General features: G+C 35.9%; 2 protein-coding genes and 1 long non-coding RNA gene across 3 annotated transcripts; 1 reads left to right on the top strand and 2 right to left on the bottom strand.

Annotated features, from left to right (window-relative positions):
- Window positions 1-144: 144 nt before the first annotated feature.
- On the bottom strand, window positions 145-5,317 carry LOC149403447 (uncharacterized). The gene is made up of 5 exons (XM_089608697.1): window positions 4,462-5,317; window positions 995-4,353; window positions 744-876; window positions 282-320; window positions 145-177 (listed from the first exon to the last, which is right to left on the bottom strand). Exons 1-3 carry the CDS (start codon window positions 5,315-5,317, stop codon window positions 868-870), a joined length of 4,224 nt encoding a protein of 1,407 aa, XP_089464823.1. The 3' UTR covers window positions 145-177; window positions 282-320; window positions 744-867.
- Window positions 5,318-5,853: 536 nt separating this feature from the next.
- Window positions 5,854-7,075, bottom strand: LOC149403446 (uncharacterized). Its single transcript, XR_016295994.1, has 5 exons — window positions 6,997-7,075; window positions 6,622-6,750; window positions 6,382-6,509; window positions 6,137-6,196; window positions 5,854-6,024 (listed from the first exon to the last, which is right to left on the bottom strand). It is a non-coding gene; the product is annotated as an uncharacterized LOC149403446 (long non-coding RNA).
- A 2,679-nt stretch (window positions 7,076-9,754) lies between these two features.
- LOC149403445 (ALBINO3-like protein 1, chloroplastic) lies at window positions 9,755-13,997 on the top strand. Its single transcript, XM_089609516.1, has 11 exons — window positions 9,755-10,473; window positions 10,562-10,672; window positions 10,781-10,855; window positions 10,990-11,050; window positions 11,422-11,495; window positions 11,598-11,702; window positions 11,798-11,905; window positions 12,100-12,203; window positions 12,324-12,539; window positions 13,074-13,392; window positions 13,503-13,997. The coding sequence occupies exons 1-11, from the start codon at window positions 10,135-10,137 to the stop codon at window positions 13,563-13,565; spliced, it is 1,575 nt and encodes a 524-aa protein (XP_089465642.1). The 5' UTR covers window positions 9,755-10,134; the 3' UTR covers window positions 13,566-13,997.
- Window positions 13,998-18,367: the final 4,370 nt, after the last annotated feature.

Genomic DNA, 18,367 nt, shown 5'->3' with positions numbered 1-18,367 from the left:
ATAATTATTATTTGCATAAAAAAAGTCCATATTAGCTGTGTCCCTAATATATATGCTCTCTGCATGTGTCCCTGGTTTATAAATTAACAGCAACTATTTGAAAGAAAAAAAATATATAGTTGAAAAGAAAAGATGCACTAGACTGGGAGTTGCGTCAGTGCTTCGTTCGTCGGAGTCCTACGAGGAAATTGTAATGAAAACATTATTTGCCGTCGATTAAGAACCAGGTTCTTTCTCTGATAATCTATACTCATCAATAACTTAAAAAAAAAAAAACTCACCTAGGAGAGGGCTTTTAGGCCGCGAATGCAACGAAATCGCTGTCAAAGACGAACGTTAAAGGAGATTAGAGTGGATAGCACTAACCACGAAGGCGCGGCAAAAGCGCAGCCGATGTCGGACCGGAAGCGGTTCGGCCGATGAGAATAATAACAAGATATTTAAAAAAAGGATAAAAATTTTAAAAAATTTACTACGTAAGCATAACGGAGTCAGCAGCCATGCACAATAGAAGTGGACATTTTTTATTTCTTTTTTCATTTAAAAACAACATCCTCTTCTTCCGCGTGCTAGCCGTACAAGCAAGTTGTGGGTAATTGGAATTGTTTGAAATTACGGCTGATAATAAGAAAAGAAGACATAATCGAGCAACATCCTTTTGCTTTTTTTTTTTTTTAAAAAAACTTTGATCATCAAAACAAAAATAATACTAATAAGAAACAAATAAAATTCAGAAAACGTGCCTGAATTTGACGGTAGATAGTGGGTTGTTGATGCTGGTGGTGACTCTTCTGTGTCTGAGTTACATAACCCTAAAACTCACTCAATCTCGCGTCTCTCCCTCTTCTTTGAGCCATACATCGTATTCTAAACTTCCTGCCCAAGAGAAAAAGAAAGAGGCATATGTGAAGTACTTGACATATATATTAGTTTTCCAACTTGTGTGTTTGTTAAAAAAAAAAATGAAGAAAAACAAGATGTAAGCAAAACTCACATCAGTCCCAACTTGGGTATCTGAAGGTGTAGGTATGCAATCAGAACCCGCATTCGCCGAAGTTAAGACTTCACGATAAACAACGTTCTTTGTGCAATAAAGAGAAGTACTTTCATCGTTATTTGGCTTTATAAGCACTTTGATAGAATCAGCTGTTCTAGCCCTCGACAAAGCAACATATAATTGTCCGTGAGAGAACACAGGCTCTGGTAAATACAATCCAACATAGTCCAAAGTTTGTCCTTGAGCTTTGTTAATTGTCATGGCAAAACATGGTCGTATCGGAAATTGTCTACGCTTGAAAGGAAATGGAGAAGAGCTGGTGTCAAGTGGGATAAAAGGAATCCTCGGCAGGAAAACTATCTTCCCGGAATAATCACCACCAACCACTTCTGCACGAATAACATTTCTTTCGAAATGTTTGCAAATTAACCTTGTTCCGTTGCACAAGCCTTCCGATGAGTTGATATTCCGTAAAAGCATAACAGGACAATTTTCTTTCAAGATCAATTCATGAGGAGGCATTCCGTTAGGCACCAAAGTGTTGAGGAAATCCTCAGTAAAATTTTGGTCCACAGCATCAATGGGTTCATCAAAGCTATAATACTTGACGACATCTCCAGGGAAGCGATCCATCAGCAAGTTGTTTATTCGATCCACGAATTCATTTTTAGGTGTTAGAATGACTCGATTAATTATGAAATGCAGCTGATCAGAATATAACTTATCCTTCGGAAAAACTACATCAATTAATTCGCTTAAAGATGTAACATCGTCTACAAATGGCATGACCATATTGTTTTGCAAACTAATTTCCCCAGAATCGTCACATGGTTCCTGGCCATCTCCAACTCTGAGCAAGAAACTTGAAAAAGAAGAATCTAACCTTGCTCTCATATTCTGAACCAGCTTGACCTTGATAAATGATTTCCACAAATGCGAATGAACGAGGCTAGCATTTATAATATCTTTTTTAGTACCTTTTGTCACAACCGGCAACACTTGGCGGAAATCACCCCCTAGAACAACTACTTTTCCACCAAAAGGTAAAGGAGAGTCACACACGTCTCGCAACATTCGATCAACAACTTCAATTGCTTGTCGGTGCATCATCGGAGCTTCGTCCCATATTATTAACTTCGATAATTTGAACAGCTCAGCAAGAGGCGATTGTTTCGTCACACCGCAATTAGAGGTGGCATCTACTTGCAACGGGATCCGAAATCTAGAATGAGCAGTTCGTCCACCTGGCAATATACCTGCTGCAACCCCAGATGATGCAGTTGCAAGGGCAATCTTGTTCCTAGACCTGACAGCAGTGAGCAATGCACGGTATAAGAAGGTTTTTCCTGTCCCACCAGGACCATCAATGAAAAACAAAGCTGACTCCTCCGTAGAAACTTTGTGCATAATCTGGTCAAATGCATAATTTTGCTCTCTATTCAATTTATCCATAGCATGTATATCATCCTCCGAAATGCATATTTCCATTTCCTCTGAAATAAGCTTTGATGGATTGTCAATAAATTCAGAATCAACCTGAAAATCGACGAGAAAATAATCGTTCACATTTTTTCCCATTGGTTCAAGAATAGAGTTGATGCTCTGTAACGCACGAACTTCTGTTGCGTGATGGTCTGAATGAACATTGGCATAGTCTTCGCACATCGATTCTTTGAAAAGTACCCACAATAGCCGCGGGTCACGAGGACTGCAGAACACAAGAATTGTTGCAAACAATCTGCGGAGAGCACATGGCATTTGGTATAGAGAAGCTTCCCTTAAACATACTTCATAACTATCATCCCCATCAAGAAGTCCATGCAACAAAGCAGCTTCTCGAAACGTAGTAGTTTGAACTCCATTTACAGTTTTTAGATTGTCAAATGACGTTGGTCCTGTAACGTGATTCAGTAGCAAGCGCATATAGTACCGTTCTCCCTCAGTAATGCTTGCCATAACTACTCTTCCGATGGCCGTTTTTTTTTTCCTTTCAGTCCACATTTTTTCCCGCTTATTCCAAACAAAGTGCTCGGGAAATTCTCTATATAACAAAGTTTTTGCCTTTCCATCATTTTGATTCATTTGAAAAAATTCAGTGAGCATTGTCCTTTTAGTCATTTCATCATCAACCAGCGAGCGAAGATCAGTGTCGTCGTCAAACGTTACATATTGGCCTTCTGGGAGGTGGAGCTGTAATGAGCAAATAGGAGGATGCATTTCACTTACAGTAAAACCAAAGAGCCTCCATGTTGCTTCGGGCGGAGAAACCCATCTAGCTGTTTGGAAGACATCTATTTCATTCAATCTGTCAGGTTCAAAATTTTGGCCAACAGCGAAGCACACTCGATCATGGCCTTTGTACACATACTTGTAGAGATATTTAACAGCCTTGATGGTACAACAAACTTCTACGTTCATGTGGCAATCAAACTTTCCTAATAGATAAGGATTATAAGGAACAACCCACCTATTGTTTAAGTAATGGCCACGAATTCGAAGCTTCCGACTATCATCTCGGCGGCGGTAGATCGGATAAGCATCCTTAGTCTTTTGCGTATGAGAACAAAATGACTTTGGATAGCCACTTTTGCATTTTCCATCACGTTTCATGCAGACGTTTCCTGGATTCAAATTGCCACAAGGACCATGCATCATGTGTTTTGCAACAAGAGAGTATAAATGAGGATGCCGTTCTTGGTTCGGGATTTCTGCAGAAACAATATTATCGTAGTCTTCGGGACTTGAAAGCTTTGAATTTTGTTGGAGAATCAGTAAGAAATGAGCATGTGGAAGACCTCTCTTCTGAAACTCAATCACGTATACATACGCAGCGACGGGTCCAAAAATGCGTCTCTTAATCAAATCAACTTTCAACTCCTCAACTTTAGCTCTAAAGACACGAGATAATAAATCTGGTCTATCTTGAGCTAAATCAGTACTTCCCAATTGCTCTTTGATCTCTGGCCAATTCGGATTACATGTCATTGTCAAAAACACATCTGGTTTTCCAAATCTTTGAACTAATGTCATAGCATCCATATACCGTCTGCGCATATCTCGCGGGCCACCTGTAAACGTAGCAGGTAAAATAACCCTTTTACCAGTATCTTGACCCTTGGATCGACCCATCCCCAAGCTATCTACGATACCGCGGTAAAGATCTGCTCGGATTTCGCTTTGTTTATGCCGAAAGTAATCTAGCCTCTGCGTCTCAACTTTGACGTACATGTCAACCACGTATTGCTGCAACAAACGACCAGAATGCAGCAACAAAGACTTTTGCGAAGGCCTTACTTGCAACTTGTAGCAGTAGTACTCCCGACAAGAAACCGAAGCTCTTGTATTACTCGCTAGAGCTGAAAGAAAAAACAGTGTATAAAAATATTATAACGTTAACAAATAAAGATATTGTAAAGTAAGTTCATAAAAGTTTGGAATATTAAATATGCACATAACAATCATACCTGCTGTTTCGTTTGCTATTAGCTCGTCTATCGAACCCATTTCGTTCATATGAGGAAGAGACGAATGAGTAATGTTTCTGCGATTTCCACTTCTTTCAGCTCTACTGATGCCCTTATGCCAACCGGCATCTCCATGAGGGAACAATAAAGGATATTGAAGAGGATCATAACACCCAAAAAAATAGTTGATTCTATAATTTTCCCCGGTGCGAGCTGAAACAAGAATATCATGAAGTCTCTCACTGTTAGTCGAGTCTTCGTCAACCCATAAGGCAGCAACTTGAGATGCAGAAGGGGCATTGTAAACTCTTTGATCAAGCCCAGGATCACAGCGTATGGAGATTTTCAGATCCGCTAAGTCTGGAGCATCTTTAAGACTGCGAAAAAATTGACAATATGGATTAATTTGCAGCACATCACGTATCTTGGCAAGAAACTCCACGGTCAAGCAATCGGAGAACTGTAACCGATTTTCCAATTCATGCTCTGTGTCATAGAAGTACAGTTGCAGAAAGGATGGAGGTTCGTTCTTTGGCATAAGTTGCTTAATAGTATGATGAACTTGCCCTTGGACTCGAAAAGTATATATGCCTTTATTCTTTGCACACAACTTTTTATCGTAGTTAACCCCAAGTGAAGTGAAAGCGAAGCTACTATTATAAACTCGAGCGAATCTTTTGAACTGGCGTGCTTCCTCGGTTGGAGATATGAATAAGTCATACAATTGATTAGGTACATCGTTAAGTTTCAAAGTAACAGTTCCATTGGAGCAACAAAAGACCTTACTTTCAAACTGAAGTAATAACGCTCCACAAAACGCACAAACAGTTGGCTGCTCAAGGTTGCTAGAACTCATAGGAATCATATTCAATTCAGAGCCACCTGTCCTTCTCCTTTTGTTTTTTTTCGGTTGGGTAATTTGGGAAGAAGATGAGCAAACTACTTAAAAGGAAAGATGTTAGGCGAGGCACATAAGAATGTTAGTGAGGCTAAGTTGTAGACTTTAAATACATTACGTATGCAATATAAGTTGAAATTACAAATACGTGTATATATAGAAGTCAAAAGTATAAATGATTGTTACATTAATTCTGATAATAAAAAAAATTAAGCAAGACAATACACAGGAGATAATAATAACAAGATATTAACTTTTAAAACCACAACGAAGCTTGATTTAATAATTCGATGAGTTATATGATTAGAATCACATGACTTCATATTAAATAGTTTAAATGCCAGTGACAAAACCAGATTTTTATTCATAACAAATATTAAAAGCACGTTTCTAGATTAAGAAAGGAATTGCTTATACTTTAGTCTCTATAATTCTAATAATAATAATAAAAAATTAACCAAGACAATACACAGGAGATAATAATAACAAGATATTATAAAAAGGATAAAATTTCAAGATTTATTACGTAATCATACCGGAGTCAGCAGCCGTGCACAAAAGAAGTTGACGTTTTTTATTTCTTTTTCCATTTAACAAGGTCCTCTTCTTCCGCGCGTTAGCCGCACAAGCAAGTTTTTCGGAATCGGAATTTTGTGGAATCACATCTGATAAAAAAAAAGTAGATTAATATAATCAAGACAATACACAAGATATAATAACAAGAAGATATTTTTTAAAAAAGGATCAACAAAATGATGATTTATTAGGTAACCATACCCGAGTCAGCAACCTTGCCAGAATGCGAGACTGTGCAATTGCTGATATCATGAACTGTATCTGCAAAAAATATAAGAAAAAGTAGCAAAAACAAAGAAGTTTAGTTGCAGAAAAGAGTACTCAGTTTCTAAGAGAACTATAGAAGCCGAAGTTTTGAAAAAAATTAACTGTATGTATACACAGAAGATAATAATAACAAGATATTAAAAAAGGATAAAAATTCAAGATTTATTAGGTAATCATACCGGAGTCAGCAGCGGTGCACAATAGAAGTTGACGTTTTTTTTTTTTTCATTTAACAACAAGGTCCTCTTCTTCCGCGCGCTAGCCGCACGAGCAAGTTCTTCGTAATTGGAATTTTGTGGAATTACGTCTGATAATGAAAAAAAAAAACAGATATAATCAAGACAATACACAAGATATAATAACCAGAAGGTATTTTTTAAAAAGGATCAATAAAATGATGATTTATTAGGTAACCATACCTGAGTCAGACGAATGAGGCAAGTCAAGCTGACGTTTCTTATTTCTTTTTTCATTTAATAAAAACGCCCGCTCATTCCGTGCGACAGCGGCACGACGACCCTTTTCAGTTTTTTGCGAAACCCAGTCGGCTGAATAAGGTAAGTCACGACAACCAAGTATTTCAGTAGTAGGACATGTAGTATTGATGTTAGATGTAATAGACGTAGTAACAAGTGGAATAGCACAGTCATTAATAATTGAATGATCTTTCGATCGACTCTTTCTTTTCTTTTTCCGTGCATCTTCTGACAGCCTGAGTTCTTCTATATTTAGCGTAAAGTGTGCGAAAAAAAAAAAGGCAAGACGTAATATCAAGTATTTTAAAGATAAGATACCTCATCTAGCAGATTTCGGCGCAAAGAGTCGTTGAATTTAAGTGGTTTTGAATGAAATCCAAGGCCAACAAGATTATCTGCGAAAAAGAAGAAGAAGGCATCAGTAAGCAATAAGTTCAAAATCGATAATACCCACCCACATATAAACCAACAACAAGAAACAACGCAAAGATAACAGCCCGCCATGTGCTTGATACATGCAGAACAATGGCTTATGAGCTTTGGTAAGATTTTTCAGAGCCCCTGTTCGAGAAATGTTTATATACAAGAATTGAAGGAAACGCAACAGTTTATGTGAGTTCTATAATACTCTTTACTCTTCAAATAGTATCAGTGGCAAACTTCTATACTAATTTCTTTGTTACTTCTGGATGTAGGTGGGGAATATGGCTAAAAGTTTGGCTGAAGCTCGTAGATGGGCTGAACAAGAAAATGAAAATGTGGTGACATAAAAAAACGTGCTGGCATAGACAGAGTTGACTTTGTAATTATCAATGAACTGCTGAGTGTTATTTATTTGCGAGTGGTTAAGGTTTCTTTTGTTGTAGATTTTGATATGCCAGTTAAGATTCTCAACAAGCAATTTTTCCTTGCCCAAGAATTTGCTGAGGAGGCTAAGGTCTTGATTGAAGAAATCAATGCAGCTTCGCCAGCAAGGTCAAAAGTATTTGTTTGTGAACTATTTCTGTAATCCAGTTATAATGCTTGTATTAATATACTAATCAATACATCTATTGTGATTTTCATGTCAGATATCGAATTTGGAACTTCTATGTGAGGAAGATAGCTAGCAGTTATTACAGAATATTTCGTCCACTAAGGTATATGTTAGTTCTAAATATTTGGTTAAATTGTATATCATATATGCTTTTCCTTACTCGACCAGACCAATTGCTGAGCGTTTGAGACAAAAAATTGTAATATCATTGGCATTTTGACGTTAAGTGTGCGAAAAAAGAAAAAGGCAAGACGTAACATCAAGTATTTTAAAGAAAACTTACCTCATCTAGCAGATTTCGGCGCAAAGAGTCGTTGAATTTCAGTCGTTTTGAATGAAATCCAAGGCCAACAAGATCATCTGCAAAAAAGAACAAGAAGGCATCAGTAAGCTATAAGTTCAAAATCGATAATACTAACCCACATATAAATAAACCAACAACAAGAAACAACGAAAAAATAACAGCCCGCCATGTACTCGATACTATGTCTGTGAGCAAAAATTTAAGATAAAATAAATAAATGTGTTGCAGATCTATGGTATGGATAAATTCCGAATCTCAAAATTACAGTGGGGGAGTGAGAAAAAATATAACTCAGAGTATTATGCAGTATAGGCAAGGCAATACTTTTAAGTATAATTAGCCCATAGGCACAGTTATTATTGACAGTAACTTATTGTAGCTATTTTTAAATATAACTCAGACTTCTCTAGTATGTTTTTCAGAGCAAGTTATGAAGATCAAAGGCATTTTAGCTATGAAAATAGCAGTTTCAATTCCATTTAAAATGCTGAACCAAGAAAAAGATAGATAGTCATGGCTGCGAAAAAAGCTTAAAAGCTAACAGGGTCATATACAAATATGACATTCAGAGAGATTAAAAAAGTAAACAGTTTTCTGTATGAGATTTTTTTTAAGACTTACAAAAACCTTGTGCACTTGGAACAAAGATGTGTTCCCTTCCCTTTCTTGTCTCCACCAATCTCAAAATGCCTGCACCTCTGAAAAATTAGAGTGTCACAATACACAATTCAATACATAATCCCAGTTCAGCACATAAAAACCAATGGCACATATACACAACAACTTACGGACAGCAGAGGCTAGAGCATCAAAGGGACGGCAACGCCCAGGTTAGCCTGAAAAGAATTAAAAAAAAAATTAAACACAACACACATTGATGAATCTAAAATCTAACACTAAATCATACAGAAAAAATGACACTAAACAAATATGCACACACTGAAATAGAAGAGAAGAGAAGACACATCACATCGACATACACACATACACGAACATACACACACACACATACACACACATACTCAACAGTGAGAGAAAGAGAGTGATGAAGACAGAGAAAGTAAGAAAGATGGAGGGATAAACTTACCGGTCAGAGGACGGTGGGGGTCGGTTCGGAGGTGGCTTCAACGCTGAGCTGAGAGAGAGCAAGATGGAGAGTGGGAGAAGAAAATCGAGAAGATATGAGAAGAAAATCAAGTAGAGAAGATAGAAGGTCGGAAAAGTGTTGACCAAAATAGAGCCACGTGTTACCCAGGGATTTCGCCACGTGTCGCGCAAAGATAGTGCCAGGTGGCAGACTCTGGATAGCAGTTTAAGTACCGTAGATTCTTATTATCTATGGTATGGACTAATCCTATTTGCATATTTTTCAAGGGTCATTTCCAAATAACTCCAATACTAGTTTTGGGCTATAAATTGACTGTCTTGAGCTGGTTGGGCTGAACTGAAGGTAGGTAGTGGGGCTTGAACCAAACGATCTACTTAAGCCCAACATTCATTTCGAACACAAAAATTACAGAATTTAATAAATAAATAAAAAATAATCAGACTCAACTCCACTCTAGTAGTTAAATACGTATCAAATTTTAAACTTTCAGACATATTAATCTCATAACTTAAACACTATTGTTAAATTATAATCACTAAAATAAATATTTACTATTTAGTAAGCTTTGCTATTTGTAAAAAAAAAAAAAAAATACTAATTGAAAGCGTTTTGTGGAAAATAAATTAGTTGTTTGTCTGCCGATTTTCTTTTCTTTCCCTCTATTGGAAACGTCTCTACGCTTTCTTACACACATCCGTCATAAGTCATCACACAACTCATATATATATATCTGATTTTCATTTTCTTTCAATTTTAATCCAAATTCCAATCCCATTATTCGATAGAGAAAAACTCGGCACAAATTTATCACTATATCGCCACCGTCACTTTTCATTTCCCATACCATCTTCTTCTTCTTCTTCTTCTTCAAAATCAAAACTATAAAAACGTCAAAAGCAAAGAGACACGTAAAACAAGGAAAACACAGTCTTCTTCAAACAGTCATACTATAATCTCTCAATCGTTTTTTTTTTTTTTGTCAGAATATCATTTCTTCTATTTTGAAAAATGACGACTTTATTGACTCACAGGCCAAGCCTGGCCTTGTCTCCCTTCTCCGGCCAAACCCTAACCCCTCTCCGGCGAACCATCGCTCGCTTTCCCGCCAAACCCTCCCTCCGCGGCCACATCGTCGCCCAGGCGATGTTCGACTTCGGACCGGAGGCCGAACTCTCCGCCGGAGCTCTTCGCGACATTCTCGGCCGCGCCGAGGGTTTTCTCTACACCGTCGCCGACGCCGCCGTGGCTTCCTCGTCGTCTTCTTCTTCTTCTTCTCCGGCGGAGGCCGTGAAACAGAGCGACGATTGGTTCTCTGGAATCGCCAATTACATGGAGAGCATTCTCAAGGTACTTTTTTTTTTTTCAATTTCGGATTGGATTGAGTTTTAGGGTTTTTCAGCGAATTGAACTCTTTTTTCTTTTTTTTGTGATTTAGGTTTTGAAAGGTGGACTCACTACTCTTCACGTACCTTACGCCTATGGCTTCGCTATAATACTTCTCACTGTTCTTGTCAAAGCCGCGACCTTTCCGCTGACGAAAAAGCAGGTAATTCTGTGTGTTAAAGCTCCGTTCAATCGCCATTAAATTACCTGGTTTTCCACAAAAAAGAATGTAGCTTTTTTTACCTTTGAAAATCGACGATTGTTTTCGCAGGTCGAATCTACCATGGCAATGAAGTCCTTGCAGCCTCAATTAAAGGCGATTCAGCAACGTTTCGCCGGAGACCAAGTGAGTTGACAAGCCAAAGAATATGTTTTCTTTACGCGACTTCTTTCCAAAGCATGTTTGGCCAAAAGCACATTTTTCCAACCGTTTGATTGGTGAGCTCATATCGATGTTTTTTTTTCTTCCCTAACTCGCAGGAGCGGATTCAACTTGAAACGGCTCGGTTGTATAAAGTAGCCGGCATAAATCCGCTTGCAGGTATATAAACATAGAAAAGTTATTGAACCGACTGATTTTTAATAACTAAAACTTAGCGATATAAGCCACATAAACATAAGCGTTTGTGTTTTAGCCAACGTTTTGTAAATTTTTCGTAAATAGCCAAAAACTTCTGTAAATGTTTCGTGAATAGCTATATTTACTAGAAATTTACTCTGTATTTTTGGTTATTTTGATAGCGTAAATAGATTTACGTGGCTATTTATAAAAAATTAACAAAACGTTGGCTATTTCAAAATTTATAACGTTTCATATGGCTAGATAGCCACTGCACCCTTTTAATTATAATAAATAAATAAATAAAAGTTCTCTTTGTTTCGACATTTTTGAATGCTTTGTTTCCGTGCCAGGATGTTTGCCAACACTCGCCACGATACCAGTCTGGATCGGCTTATACAGAGCTCTTTCGAACGCGGCTAACGAGGTAGCTTTTGTTCAATGCTTGTGTGATTCAATTAAAATATAAAAGCCATGCTAAAACCTAATTGAGTAATTTTTTTTTTCCTTTCTCGGGTGAAAATACAAGGGACTCCTCACGGAAGGCTTCTTCTGGATACCCTCCTTGTCGGGTCCGACCACGATTTTGGCTCAACAAAAGGGCAGTGGAATCTCTTGGCTTTACCCTTTTGTAGTAAGTGCCTCAGAAAGATCGAATACTCTTTACATGATTATGCTGATAGTATGTTAATTATGATTGATACGACCCATAATCATTTTTTTTTTAAGGATGGTCATCCACCGCTGGGATGGTCGGATACTTTGGCTTATCTCGTATTGCCCACTTTGCTCATCGTCTCACAGTACATTTCTGTACAAATTATGCAATCAGCGCAGGTCAGTGATATCCTAGCCCCAATCAGCCAGTGCATAACTGTATTCTTGTTTTTATAACCTACTAAGAAATATCTTTAATATTGGCGTAATTTTGCGGCTTTCTCGCTTTATCTGATTAACCATTTTTTTTTTGCCGGCCTTTATAGTTTCCGACATAAATAAACTTCTAACATAACACGTGCTTTAATTTTCAGAGTAACGATCCAAACATGAAGAATTCGCAATTGATCACAAAGCTCTTGCCTTTGATGATCGGTTACTTTGCTCTCTCAGTTCCTTCTGGCTTAAGCCTTTATTGGTGAGCAGTGTCTGATATATATATTTTTTTAAATTTTTTCTAAGAAATTCTGTATTGTATATTTCATGTCAATGAATCAGTTAGCTTACATACTTTATCACGATATATATTCTTTTGTAGGTTAACGAATAATCTATTGAGCACAGCACAGCAAGTATGGCTTCAAAAGTTAGGGGGTGCAAAAGTTCCAGCTCCTCCGGTAAGTCAGTTCACATCTGATTTGGTGAAAGAAGACAAACCCGAGGTTCAAAAAATCATCTCCGAGCTAACTTTGACCCAAAAGGATAGCCCGAAAGAAGAAGTGTCGACGGCACAAGGTCCACGACCTGGTGAAAGGTAAAAACAGTTTTTCATATTAAGCCTCTCTCCCTCTATTAAAATGTTAAGGCTTGTTAAACACAAATAGTTCCTGAATTATTATGCGAGTGACATTCTAGTCCCTAAGCCATTTTTTTTGGGGCAAAATGGCCCTCAAACTTTAATTTTGTTGCTTTTAGTCGTTTTCTAATCTATTTTATGAAATTCAAACACCTAAGCAACTTCATCATAATTTTGAAAAGTGTCACTCAAATAACATGTTACTAAAAATCAAAATTGTTTTTAACTTTTACTTAGTTATTATGGGTCAGAATATAATTTACTTAGTTTCTGTTATATCTTAAATTTGTAAGTATGTTTTTGTTGTTTAGGTGTTGAGTTTCATCAATTGTTTTAAATAGGTAAGGACTAAAGTGCAACAAAATCAATGGTTTGAGGATCATTTTGTTACAAAAAAATAGTATAGGGGCTAAATTATAATAGTTCAGGAACTATTTATTCTAAAATGCCAAATGTTTCAAGACTCTTAAACCTCCCAAATGTTGATCTCAGATTTAGACAACTGAAGGCTGAAGAAGAAAGGAAAAGACGACAAAGAGAAGAAGAAAAAAGGAAAGCCGAGGAAGCATCGGCCAAATTAGCCGAAAAGAACGAAGAAACCGACTCTGTAGTCGAAAATATTCAAGTTGGTACATCCAAGGACAACAATCACAGTCCCTCCGGTAGTGTGAACGGTAATACCTCTCGATCGGACTTCACAAAAAACGAGAATAACACGCCATCAACATTTCAGACGATAGATAATATAGCTCCGACTAGTTTGAAGGTTGACGAGAGAGAATCAGAGAAATTGCATGAACACCCGGGAAAGGTAATAATAGTTGCAGAAATTTAGTCGAATACATAGATATTTTTATTCCGGTTATGTGTTTGAAACTCCGTTCTCAAACTCTATACCGTGAAACGATCATGATATTTCAGGAGGAAGTTGAAGTACACACCTCCTCGGTCGCTAGAGATACAGAACCTTCCGAAGAAGATTGATCTTTAGGCCCGAGGAACGCGAACAAACAAAGGTGATAAAAAAAAGCATTATCAGCAATATCAACAAAGTGAGATATTGAGAGGCTCTGAGCAAATTCCCACTCGGTTTACACTGATTTTGTATCGGGGCTGAGTTTCGCTCGCGATAACCTCTTGTAGTGTAGTAGCAATCGGCGCCCGGAATATTTTGGAACCATACTATATAGCTGCATCAATTTGAAAAGTGAATTTTTTTTCTTTTTAAAAATAAATTTTGTTTTGCGTTTTAAGTTTAGATGATTTGAACAACATGACGGCATTTCAGCTTAAAATAGTCTCTCCTTGTAGAAACTTGAGAGTGGTGGCAAATAGCAATACCACAAAGAGGAAAATAATAAATAAAAAGCGAGTAATATTTTGTTGCTTCTAAAATTCGTAGTTTCTTAAATGGTCAGGTAATGTTCAAAAAGGGCTGAAACAAAGTTGAATGATTATAGGGGACATTTGACAAATAACTTATATGGTAATTTTTTAACTTAAATTTTTTTATTTTGATTTTTTTTTTTTGCATTTTTTTTGTGTATTTTACTTTTTTGACGATTTTTATTTTATTTTAAATGAAGCCAAAAATAAAAAGTCAAATAAAACTTTAAATAATAACACAAATGACATATTCGCGTAAGAATAAGTGGGGTATTCTAGAAAAAGGTTTTTTAAATAAGATAACATCGATAAATTCTTGAGAAGAATTTGTTGCCACTAATAATTTTTTTTTTAAAGTTTTTAGTCAAAATTTTATCTTATCAACAAAATCGTTCCGATCGATCAAAGTAAATTAAATTAATAAAAATAGTTGGTAGGTTATTTTTTTTAAAAAAATAAAATTTTTGTTTTTTTTTTAAAAAAAAATGTGATTATTGGATTACTGCCTAATTATTCCACAAAGTACAGTAATATTATATCAACAAACGTTAACTTCGGTGTAGCTTATGAATATCCACATATTAGCAAAATTTATTTTAAACTAAAGAAAAATCTAACTACATTACCTAATTAACTTCGCATGCCCCACCAAATTAAGAATTTTAAGGTGTTTACGATGGGTTAGAAAAAAAAAAAAAAAAAAAAAAAAAAAAATCCACAGTCGAATTAGAAAAGTTTTCTGTCCAGATGCGTATGAAAGTATGAGTTTGCTGCCTTGCCGTACACGTGAGCACTTATCATCAAGATACATAATGAATAAAATATCAATGGAAACATAAAATAAAGCTGAATAATAAATAAACTATCTTATATTATTTGTTATACAGATGGGTTATCAAACGCTAATTTATCCATTTTTCCTTAATTCAAATGAACAGTTATAATAGCGAGTTTGATTGGTGAAGCTTAGAATGATACGATTCTGATGAAATCGACGGTTGAGATGGTGCGTCAAATAAGTCTTAGGACTTATGTCACTTATCAGCTTAGAGGGTGCTTAATTATTAAATTGGTGTCCAATTATTATGGACAATATAATAGTAAATGTTGATTGTCAACGTCAAGTAGTGTATGGTATACAAGGCTAGAGAGGAAAAGAGAGATCTAGACTCAACCTTAAGCTTAATGTTTTACTCTTCTTCATTATGAGTACATATAATTGTGTTATATTGAATTACATTTATAGCAATTGCATGCATTTTAAATGAAAGCTTATCATTGGATTGGTAATTATTGTAGAATTTTATAGACATATTTGATATAGATAGAGAAAGATTCGAGAATTATTCTACTTGCATATATTGTAACTCATGAACATCTTGTTTTTTTTTTTTTTTCTTTCTTTTATTTATTTATTTAACGAATCATCGGATTGGTATTTCGTTCAGCGATACCACAAATATATATATACTCTCTCCAATTAAGGGACAAAAGCATGTAAAAATCTCTCTCTCTCTCTCTCTCTCTCTCTCTCTCTCTTTTCCTTCGTATTATTGACTTAACTAAAGTTCTAATTAGTGCTAATCCTTTTATTACCATACATCAGGTAATCACGAGTCTTTTTGGGGTTTCTTTAATAAACATAATTTAAAGGTATTAATGTTGTTATATATACTTGTTTGTTGGGTCTTGACTCTTTTCGTTGTGATTATTAAGAGCTTTTTTCTTTCCTATAAAACTTACCCTTTTGATAAATATTCAAAAGGTTGAATTATATTTTCTCCTTTGAGCTGTGTACCTCGTTTCAATTTGCTTCTTCAGTCGATTCTGAATTTAATGGACTCAAAAAGCTGTTCATGGAGTTGTGTTACATGTTTAATTTTAGCCCAATTGATAACAAAAAGGCCTTAATTGGATGAAAGAGATAACAAGAATGTGAGCTCCTGAAATAGTCTAAAACAAGGACAATTTGCTATGTGCGAAGTAAAGTGGGAACTCGTTATTCATTCAAAATTTTAACAAGTCGAAATAACACTGTCACTTAAATTTTCTTATAAACTCGAGATCTTGAAAAAGTGGGTACCGTGTATAATCAATAATTTTAATAAGAGGTGCAAAGCAAAGAAAGCGAGATTAACGTGGGCTTAGGACAGACAATTATAGACCATTATATTAGCTCATTTTTTTTTTAAAATTGTATAGAGAAGAAAAATGTGGTAATTACTTTTGGTAGCCGTTTTATTACATTGTAAGAGTAGTGTACTTCAATTTTTTTACTGCAAAAATAGCATTTTTAAATTTTATAAATAGTAAGATTTCTTGATGTTGACAATTTCTTTTCTGATTTATTTACTGTTTTTTTTTAACTCTATTTAACTTTATGTATGGTTTACAATTTCATTTATAAAGAAAATAACTATTTACAGATTTACAAAACCGCTATTTTTAATTGATTTAAAATAGCCGCTATTTTAAAAATGTTACACGACAATAAACACTATTTTCTTGATTTTTCCAAGAAAAATATTGCTAGCAAAGCAAGTAAGAAAAAGAACAGTTGCATCGGATCCTACTCGTGCTAGCTTTTGCCGGGTTTAAATATTTGGACCATCTTACAGCTTGGTTTGATTGATCATTACACTTTTTTCATATTATAATTTCCCCACATTACTCGTTGTAATTTGAGTTGTGCATTTTCTAGTGTTTGATTGAACGACAAACTAATACTTTGTTGCTCAATTACTTATTGACATTACTAGACCATATTTCTGATTTTGTTTCATGCATGAAAATGTATATTCTTGAGAAACAAACATCATGCTGAAAACCCTTAAATTCAAGGGAAAACGTTCGTCTGAATTAACTGAATCTAATAGCAAGTAAATTAGATTTAAATTGATACATTGGTTTAGATCAATGGGGTCATAGGGTGATCATATTAAAAAAAAGTTATAGAAAAGTATCTAAATAAGTATTTGAGTTCATTCTTTATATGTTAATTTTGATTTTTGGATCAACACTCAAGAGTCGACGTAGTTAATCTAAGCCGGACCTCGAATCGCACGTTAGCTAAAAAATTGGTATTATCCTCAAAGTCGGACCTTGTATTCCCACAAGAAAGCAAGTTTTTTATCTTCCCGATAAAGCAAGTCGGATGAACTTTTTTGAAAAGGGGCTATAGGTCCTAATTGTATTCATATATATATATATATATATATATATATATATATATATATATATAGAGAGAGAGAGGGAGAGAGAGAGAGAGAGGTTCAAAAATCTTACCTATTTTTCTTGAGAAGGACCTGGCATTCATAGATTGATCAAGAGGACCATGAGGGCTAAATGAGCCTATGAGGCTAAGTGAGACGATGCGACAGAAGATCAGAAAGTCTATGAAATGTATGGGATTTAGGGGACAAGTCGACCAAGTCAGGGCCGATGTTAAAGGTTTGGTTCCAAGTCGAGGCCAAGAATAAAGATCCAGGGTCGAGCCAATGGGGCTGAGCGTGAGGAGGGACATATTAAGGCTGAAGGTTTGGGCCGATTTAAGGGGATTGAGATTCTGTAGGGACAAATCGAGACCAAAAGTCCATGATTGAGATGTCGAGCCGAAGGGGCCAAAACCGAGATCGAAGGGCAAGTGCCAAATCGATGGGCCTGAGGCCAAGGAGGGACGATTTGTGAATGAACATTTGGGGCCAAGTTAAAGGGTCCAAGAAAAAGATTCGGGCCGAGGCCAAAGGTCTAAGGCACATGAGGATCAAGGGCGAGAGCCCGATGTGCAAGGTTGTACCGGAGGGCGTACACGACATCAGACTATGCAGTGTTATCGCATGGAAAAGGCAAAAGTTCTAGATATGACTATGTCATTCTCCGATTGTGTTCAAGAAAACTTAGATAAGTTTTCTTCTACGTGATAAAGATGTATTCTGAATATCTCATTTTTTTTCAAGGAAATTCCTCCATCGATAGAATATGTGTATCAAATTAACCGAGCGAGATCATTTACAATACAACTTTCATACATAAAATATATCAAATTGCTAAAAAGATCGATCAAATTTTGATTTCTTATTACATGTTGAGCTAATTGTCCCCAAATTAATCATATCAATGATATGTGATGGCAAATTTGAGATCGAAGTAGACAAGATTTTGTAACAACAAAATCCTTTGAAAATAATTTTTTTTATACTTTCGTAACGACTCAAATCTAATTTTTAATTTGAGGAGTGAGCGCCGAGGCGCGCTAACTAGCACATTTTGTCTTTCTTTCTAAAAAATAGGTTTTTGAAGGGTGATGAATGTGAGTCTCACGACTGTTTTTTCACTCTTATCCTCATTACAAGGAATAAAAACCTCATATTTCGTTAAACCATAAAATGAAGTGAAGACCA

Source organism: Urtica dioica, chromosome 3 (assembly GCF_054948205.1).
Source record: "Urtica dioica subsp. dioica isolate 48M chromosome 3, U.dioica_male_clone48M_v1_H2, whole genome shotgun sequence".
Lineage (NCBI taxonomy): Eukaryota > Viridiplantae > Streptophyta > Magnoliopsida > Rosales > Urticaceae > Urtica > Urtica dioica.
Note: the sequence above shows the minus strand (reverse complement) of the source record. Positions and strands in the feature narration are given on the sequence as shown.